This window comes from Trachypithecus francoisi, unplaced genomic scaffold (assembly GCF_009764315.1).
Source record: "Trachypithecus francoisi isolate TF-2019V2 unplaced genomic scaffold, Tfra_2.0 Lachesis_group12, whole genome shotgun sequence".
In the NCBI taxonomy this organism is placed as follows: domain Eukaryota; kingdom Metazoa; phylum Chordata; class Mammalia; order Primates; family Cercopithecidae; genus Trachypithecus; species Trachypithecus francoisi.
The window spans coordinates 96,446,447-96,455,337 of record NW_022681457.1 but is presented as its reverse complement, the minus strand read 5'-3'; the positions used below and the strand labels follow the sequence as shown (position 1 = coordinate 96,455,337).

Here is an 8,891-nt window from a genome sequence, read left to right as displayed (position 1 = left end):
TTTGTATTTTTTAGTAGAGACGGGGTTTCACCGTGTTAGCCAGGATGGTCTCGAACTCCTGACCTCGTGATTCGCCCGTCTCGGCCTCCCAAAGTGCTGGGATTACAGGCTTGAGCCACCGCGCCCGGCCTAATTTTTGTATTTTTAGTAGAGATGGGGTTTTACCATCTTGGCCAGGCTGGTCTCGAACTCGTGACCTCAAGTGATCCACCTGCCAGGGCCTCCCAAAGTGCTAGGGTTACAGGCGTGAGCCACTGCGCCCAACCCCTCAGTTCTTTTTTCTTTTTAAACCCATTATAATCTCTGTAAGTCCTATCAGTTCCAAGAGACTTTCTGCACAAATACATCTCCAGGTTGTCAAACCTAAAAATCTTTTCCTAGAGGATGGCCTGTGACGTCAAGGCGCCAGGTAGCCCCCGGAGGAAAGCGCCAAAGGAAGCCGCCATCTTTCATATAGCAGCCCGGCATTTTGCGCATGCGCTTCTGATTGTCCGCAATGACGCTCTTCGGCCTTCTCGGCACCCATACGTTTGGGAACGGCAGTTTCGAGATTTGTGAGACTTCGGCTTCCGACCGGAAGTGAGAAGAGCAGGAAGTTGGCTGGTTGCACCGGTCTGGGGGTTTCCTGGGCTCGGGTAACCGGAGGACTGGGATCTAATCGTCGCTCAAAGGCTCGTAGGTGCGCGGGTGGATATAATTCCCGACTTCTCGAGAAGACACTAGAGCCTCAAGAAGGTGTGCTTCTATTGTTTAGGTGGACACATGTTGTGGATGCTGGCTTAGAAGGACCTATATACCATCATCTTAAAATAACTTCCTCTTGGCGCTCTCTCTTTTTTTTTGAGACGGAGTTTCGCTTTTGTTGCACAGACTGGAGTGCAATGGCGCGATCTCGGCTCACCACAACCTCGCCTTCCGGGTTCAACCGATTCTGCCGCGTCAGCCTCCCAAGTAGCTGGGATTGCAGGAGCTCGCCACCAGGCCTAGCTAATTTTTTGTATTTTTAGTAGAGAGGGAGTTTCTTAATGTTGGTCAGGCTGGTCTCAAACTCCCAACCTCCTGTTGATCCGCCGGCCTCGGCCTCCCAAAGTGCTGGGATTACAGGCGTGAGAAACCGCGCCTGGCCTTGGCTTTCTTTAAAAGGCATTTTTAGGCTAGCCGCAGTGACTCTCCCGCCTGTAGTCCCAGCTACTCGGGAGGCTGAGGTGGGAGGATCGCTTGAGCCCAGGAGTTCGAGGTTATAGTGAACTAGGAACTCCCCCACTGCACTCCATCCTGGGCTACAGAGCGAGATCCTGTCACCAAAAAAGAAAAGGGTACGGGGGAAAGGCATTTTCAGAGCGATAGAATGGCTAGATTCTAGTTTGGTCCCAACTCTGCTACCAAGTTGCTGTGTGTATCCTGTCCCTCTCTGAGTCTCAATGTCCTCATCTATAAAAATGAAGGTCCCTTAAGACACTTTTCAGTTCTTCTGAATTTTGTTGCCTCTTTATTATCTCGTTTGAGCCACATAACCTTGGGAGTTAAAAATCATTGGCCTTTGGCCGGGTGCGGTGGCTCACGCCTATAATGCCAGCACTTTGGGAGGCCTGCTCACCGAAGGATCACCTGAGGCCAGGAGTTCAAGGCCAACCTGGCCAACATGACAAAACTCTGTCTCTACTAAAAATATAAAAAAAAATTAGCCGGACATGGTTGCGGGTGCCTGTAAATCCCAGCTGCTCGGGAAGCTGAGGCAGGAGAATCGCTTGAACCTGGGAGGCAGAGGCTGCAGTGAACAGAGATTGCACCGCTGCACTGCAGCCTGAGCGACAAGAGTGAAACTCCGTCTCAAAAAAAAAAAAAAAAAAAAATTGCTGGTCTCATTTTATGAGGAAGACATTGAGTCCCAGGGTAAGGGGTTACAGACAGGACTTTCTCAAGATTGCACAAGTAACTTGGAGGTTTCAGAACTTGAGACTAGAGCCGGGCGCGGTGGCTCAAGCCTGTAATCCCAGCACTTTGGGAGGCCGAGACGGGCGGATCACGAGGTCAGGAGATCGAGACCATCCTGGCTAACACGGTGAAACCCCGTCTCTACTAAAAAAATACAAAATTAGCCGGGCGAGATGGTGGGCGCCTGTAGTCCCAGCTACTCGGGAGGCTGAGGCGAGAGAATGGCGTAAACCCGGGAGGCGGAGCTTGCAGTGAGCTGAGATCCGGCCACTGCACTCCAGCCTGGGCGACAGAGCGAGACTCCGTCTCAAAAAAAAAAAAAAAAAAAGAACTTGAGACTAGAAGGCAGTGCTGTAACTCCATGACCAGATCTCCTTTTTATATTTCTGTATCATCAGTGCCTGGAACTGGCCATGTAAGACACTCAAATGTTTTTAAATGAATGAATCTTTTGATTTGAAGGCCAGTGCCACAACAGATTTGGTCTCTCTCGACTACTCTGATGTATAAACAAGTGAACTCTTTTCCAGGTATGTCCCGTGCCTTACCTGACTGGGGACTCTGAGTCCAGTTGTGTTGTCTTCAACTTAGACACCATGGAGGCACCTCCAGTCACCATGATGCCTGTCACTGGGGGCACCATTAACATGATGGAGTACCTGTTGCAGGGTAAGTGAACCAGGGAACTTGGATTACCTGTTTTCCTCTTCTCTGTTCAGCTTCCCTTAAGATGAGAGACTTAACAGAAAAGCAGCCTGCACAGTTTCTGGCACCCAGCTATGTTTTTAACTGTTACTTTAAATTACAGTTTTACATGCACTAAACAGATTAAATCTGCCATCTTGGCTGGGTGCAGTGACTCACGTATGTAATCCCAGCACTTTGGGAGGCTGAGGCGGGTGGATCACAGGGTCAGGAGATTGAGACCATCCTGGCTAACACGGTGAAACCCCGTCTCTACTAAAAATACAAAAAAATTAGTCTGGCGTGGTGGCGGGCGCCTGTAGTCCCAGCTACTCGGGAGGCTGAGGCAGGAGAATGGTGTGAACCCGGGAGGCGGAGATTGCAGTGAGCCGAGATTGTGACACTGCACTCCAGCCTGGGCGACAGAGTGAGACTCTGTCTCAAAAAAATAAAAAAATCTTAACATATTTAACATATTTAAGTGTACTGTTCAGTATTGTTAAGTATATTAACATTGCTGAACAACAGATCTTTAGAACTTTGGTTTATTGTGAGTAGCTTGAAAAAATACTTAGTACAACTGTTTTTTTCTTTGAGACAGAGTCTCGGTCGGTCACCCAGGCTGCAATGCAGTGGCATGATAACAGCTCATGCAACCTCCACTTCCTGGGTTCAATGGATTCTTGTGTTTCAGCCCCCCGAATAGCTGGGATTGCAGGCGTGCATCACCATGCCCGGCTAGTTTTTGTATTTTTAGTAGAGAGTTGCGGTTTCATTATGTTGGCCAAACTGATCTTGAACTCTTGCCCTCAAGTGATACACTTGCCTTGGCCTCCCAAAGTGCTAGGATTACAGGGATGAGTCGCCACTCCCAGCCTAAAATACTTGTTTATCATCCTATAAAACTGCAACTGTACCCCTTAAACACTAATTCCCACTCCCCTCTATGCCAAACCCTCAGCAACTATCTTTCTAGGTCCTGTTTCTCTGATTTTTTTTTTTTTTTTGAGACGGAGTCTCGCTCTATCGCCCGGGCTGGAGTGCAGTGGCCGGATCTCAGCTCACTGCAAGCTCCGCCTCCCGGGTTTACGCCATTCTCCTGCCTCAGCCTCCCCAGTAGCTGGGACTACAGGCGCCCGCCACCTCGCCCGGCTAGTTTTTTGTATTTTTTAGTAGAGACGGGGTTTCACCGTGTTAGCCAGGATGGTCTCGATCTCCTGACCTCGTGATCCGCCCGTCTCGGCCTCCCAAAGTGCTGGGATTACAGGCTTGAGCCACCGCGCCCGGCCGATTTTTTTTTTTTTAAGATGGATTCTCACTCTGTTACCCAGGATGGAGCACAGTGGTGCAATCTCAGCTTACTGCAGCCTCCGCCTCCCAGGTTCAAGCAATTCTCCTGCCTCAACCTCCTAAGTAGCGGGGTTACAGGCGTGTACCACCATGGCCAGCTAATGTTTATATTTTTAGTAGAGACGGGGTTTCTCCACGTTGGCCAGGCTGGTCTTGAACTCCTGACCTCAGGTGATTCACCTGCCTCGGCCTCCCAAAGTGCTGAGATTACAGGCGTGAGCCACCGCGTCAGGCTAGATTTTGTCAACAAGTTATCTGAATATGTTCCAAACATTTGAGCCATAGCCATGGAGGGAGAAAGATGACTAAAAAATAATGTATGTCAAGCCAGCTATTACAGGCTTATGCCTGTAATTCCAGTCGTTTGGGAGGCTAAGGCTGCAGTATTGCTTGAGTTCAGGAATTCAGGATCAGTCTGGACAACATAGCAAAAACTCACCTCTACTGAAAATAAAGAAAAATTAGCTGGACATGGTGGTATGTGCCTGTAGTCCAAACTACTTGGGAGGCTGAGGTGGGAGGATCACTTGAACCCCCGAGATGGGGGCTACAAAGAGTTATAATCTCGCCACTGCTCTATAGCCTGGAGACAGAGCGAGACCCTATCTAAAACAACAACAACAACAACAACAACAAAAATCTGTGCCATAAAAATAAAGCAGGAAAGTGGCTAGAGATTGGTAGGACACATACTATTTTATTAGGGTGATCAGAAAAGGCCCTGATGATAAAGTCACTTGAGCAGACCTGATAAAAGTGATAGAGTAGACATGCAGATGGGAAGAACATCCTAAGCATAGAGGATAGGGGAAGGGGTCTGGCAGGAAGGTCACTCCTGAAGATAATGATCAAGGGGAAGAATAGAAGGAGATGTTGTTTGCAGGTAGCAGAGACCATAATATGTAGGGCTTTGTCAACAATGGTAAAGACGTTGGCTTTTATTCTGAATGACACAGGAAGCCACTGGAGTGTTCTGAGTAGAGGAGTGTTATTATCTGCCCAATAATATAATAGACCATTTGGCTTTTGTGTGGAGAAGAGAGGAAGAAGGCAAAGGTAGAAACAGGCTATTTGTAAAGACCAGGCAAGAAATGAGGGTGACTTCATTTGAAGGGACTATAGGTTGAAGTGACCAGAGGAGCAAGAAGTGATTGCATTCTGCATTTATTTCAAAAATACGGATTAAATGGAGGGTGTGGGAGAAAGAAAGAAGTGAAAGATGATTTTCTGGTTTTTGGCCCAGGTAACCAACTAGAAGCAGAGAGTTGCCATTTACTGTGATGGTGAAGACTGCAGGATGAATAAGATTTTGGAGGAAAAAATCAACAGTTTGATATTGAACATGTTAAGATAAAGATGTCTGTTAGGCATCCAAGTAAGGAAATTGAGTAGTCAGTTGGATGTTTTCTTCTGTAGTCCAGAGATAAAAATGTGGGAGTCCTCAGGGCCTAAATGATATTTAAAGCCATGGGACCAAATAAAGTCACGTAGGCAGGAAAAGAGTATTGATACAGAAGAGGACCAGCATTGAGTCCTAGTCCTCCAGTGTTTAGGGAAGATGAGAGAGACCAAGCAAAGAAGACTTAAACGGACTGCTCAGCAAGTTAAGTGAAGAACCAAGAAAGTTGTGTCGCAGAGGCCAAAGGAAGAATAGATTTCATAGTGGGTATAAGCTACTATAACAACTGTGTCAGATGTTGCCAAGAGGATGATGATTCTATGAAGCAGTTCACTCTCTTCTACTTACATATAGAAGAGGAAAACTTTTCCTGATAAAAAGGAAACTTTAGCTGGATGCAGTGGCTCCACGCCTGTCGTCTCAGCACTTTGGGAGGCCGAGAAGGGCGGATCATGAGGTCAAGAGATCAAAACCATCCTGGCCAATGTGGTGAAACCCTGTCTCTACTAAAAATCCAAAAATTAGCTGGGCGTGGTGGCGCACACCTGTAGTCCAGCTACTCAGGAGGCTGAGGCAGGAGAATCGCTTGAACCCAGGGGGCGGAGGTTGCTGTGAGCTGAGATCGCACCACTGCACTCGAGCCTGGAGACACAGCTAGACTCCGTCTCAGAAAAAGGGGGTGAAACTTTGTATTTCTTTTATTTTTTATTTTTTTTTATTTTTTATTTTTTATTTTTTTTGAGACGGAGTCTTGCTCTGCTGCCCAGTCTGGAGTGCAGTGGCCGGCTCTCAGCTCACTGCAAGCTCCGCCTCCCGGGTTCACGCCATTCTCCTGTCTCAGCCTCCCGAGTAGCTGGGACTACAGGCGCCCGCCTCGTCGCCCGGCTAGTTTTTTGTATTTTTCTTAGTAGAGACGGGGTTTCACCGTATTAGCCAGGATGGTCTCGATCTCCTGACCTCGTGATCCGCCCGTCTCGGCCTCCCAAAGTGCTGGGATTACAGGCTTGAGCCACCGCGCCCGGCCGAAACTTTGTATTTCTATAAATGGAAAACTTTGATTTGTTGGAAATAGAAGGCAATTGTTAAAATATATGACAACAAAATAGTGTTATTGGCTGGGCATGGTGGCTTATGCCTGTAATCCCAACACTTTGGGAGACCAAGGCCAGGAGTTCAAGACCAACCTGGGCAACATAGTAAGACCCCATCTCTACCAAAATAAATAAATACATAATTAAAACAGTATTATTACATTCTAGATAGACCCTGTTGCTGATTAAAGGCTCTAAGCCCAAGGCCTGCTGGAGATTAGCATTAGAGGAGGCCTAAAGACATTGTAGTGCTAAATAAGAAAATTCCAAAAAATTGAAAAGGGAAAGAACTTTCTCACAACGTTATACAATACCTTGGTAGTGTAACTTCTCTAAAATCTCATGTTTGGCCCTATGTATTATGAAATGCTTCACTAAACTGTTTTGGTTTTTCAGTAAGTTTTTTCAATTGTATGCTAACTCCATGACCTAAAACGAAAGATAGGACTCAGTGGTGCTTTTTCCGTTTTCAGGAAGTGTTTTAGATCACAGTTTGGAAAGCCTCATCCACCGCCTTCGTGGTTTGTGTGACAACATGGAACCTGAGACTTTCCTTGACCATGAGATGGTATTCCTTCTTAAGGGCCAGCAAGCCAGCCCATTTGTTCTCAGGGCCCGACGCTCTATGGACAGGGCAGGGGCACCCTGGCATCTGCGCTACCTGGGACAGCCAGAAATGGGAGACAAGAATCGCCACGCCCTCGTGCGAAACTGCGTGGACATTGCCACATCTGAGAACCTCACTGACTTCTTGATGGAAATGGGCTTCCGCATGGACCATGAGTTTGTTGCTAAGGGACATTTGTTCCGCAAGGGCATCATGAAGATTATGGTGTACAAGATTTTCCGCATCCTGGTGCCAGGGAACACAGACAGCACTGAGGCCTTGTCACTCTCTTATCTTGTGGAATTAAGTGTGGTAGCACCCGCTGGGCAGGATGTGGTCTCTGATGACATGAAGAACTTTGCAGAGCAGCTAAAACCTCTGGTTCACCTAGAGAAAATAGACCCCAAGAGGCTCATGTGACTAAGAGGATCTGTCCACATTTGGGGCCTGTCCTTACTTGCTTTAAAAAATGTTTGCTTTTTTTTTGGTTTTTGTTTTGTTTTGTTTTTGAGACAGAGTCTCGCTCTGTTTCCCAGGCTGGAGTGTAGTGACACGATCTTGACTCACTGCAACCTCCGCCTCCCGGGTTCAAGCAATTCTCCTGCCTCAGCCTCCTGAGTAGCTGGGATTACAGGCGCACACCACCATGCTCAGCTAATTTTTGTATTTTTAGTAGAGATGGGGATTCACCATGTGGGTCAGGCTGTTCTCAAACTCCTGACCTTGTGATCCACCCACCTTGGCCTCCCAAAGTGCTGGGATTACAGGCATGAGCCACCATGCCCGGCCAAAAAAATATGTTTTAAATGCCCCATTTCACCACTGCCAGGCAGGCATTCTTCCTTCAGGGAGAGGATGGTGAAAATTAATTGGTTCTTTGCACTGTTCTCATGTGGTGAGTTCACTTTCATGACAGCCTTTCTACCTTAAAGGCTCAGGATGTCACGGAGAATCTATCTAATCCCACTGTATTAAGAGGGGAAACCAGGCCAAGCGCGGTGGCTGACACCTCTAATCCCAGCGCTTTGGGAGTCCGGGGTGGGTGGATCACCCGAGGTCAGGAGTTTGAGACCAGCCTGGCCAACATGGTGAAACCCCATCTCTACGAAAAATACATAATTTAGCCGGGCATGGTGGCGGGCGCCTGTAATCCCAGCTACTTAGGAGGCTGAGGCTGGAGAATCGCTTGAATCCAGGAGGTGAAAGTAGCAGTGACCAGAGATGACACTATTGCACTCCAGCCTGGGTGAGAAGAGCGAAACTCTGTCTCAAAAATAAAAATAAAAGTAAAGAGGGGAAACTGGAATAAATTAGCTTTTGGAAAGGAAAATTTCTTGTTTGGCCATTTGTGTATAAGGTTTGTAACATTAGAGGCTGTGAGCTTGTGTTATATGGTAATAAAGCCAATGAAGAGAAATGTCTGTGTAATTCTGATTCTTTATTCCCTTACCCTGTAAATTTGGGGTGGATTCATTACCAGTTGAAACAAAAAAGTGACAGTTCCTACTTTTAATTATGGTAGAGATGAGGATGAGAGTTTTCACCTTTCATAAAAGTAGCACATTTATTGTTGAAAACTTGTAAAATACAGTACAGATAAAAAGTAACACCTATCATCCAAAGAGAATACTAGTTCTATTTTGGTATTTATCCTTCTAGTCTTTATATAAACTTATGTATATGAAATGTTTTTTTTATAAAGAAGATTCCATATATACTGCTTTATAACCCTTTTTTCCCATTCATCTATCATTAACATCTTTCCAAGATATTTGTCTGCACTCTCCTTTTGTTAAATTTTTTTTTGTTGTTTTTTTGAGACAAG

The 8,891-nt window shown here is 46.5% G+C and overlaps 1 protein-coding gene across 2 annotated transcripts; it reads left to right on the top strand.

The window, feature by feature from the left end:
• The first annotated feature begins 504 nt into the window (after positions 1-504).
• MED18 (mediator complex subunit 18) lies at positions 505-8,483 on the top strand. 2 transcript variants are annotated; one of them, XM_033227524.1, is made up of 3 exons: positions 505-679; positions 2,466-2,604; positions 6,933-8,483. In XM_033227524.1, exons 2-3 carry the CDS (start codon positions 2,532-2,534, stop codon positions 7,484-7,486), a joined length of 627 nt encoding a protein of 208 aa, XP_033083415.1. In that variant the 5' UTR covers positions 505-679; positions 2,466-2,531; the 3' UTR covers positions 7,487-8,483. The 2 variants fall into 2 exon arrangements, with proteins under 2 accessions (XP_033083415.1, XP_033083414.1); XM_033227523.1 differs by having other exon boundaries at positions 506-735.
• The last annotated feature ends 408 nt before the right edge of the window (positions 8,484-8,891 follow it).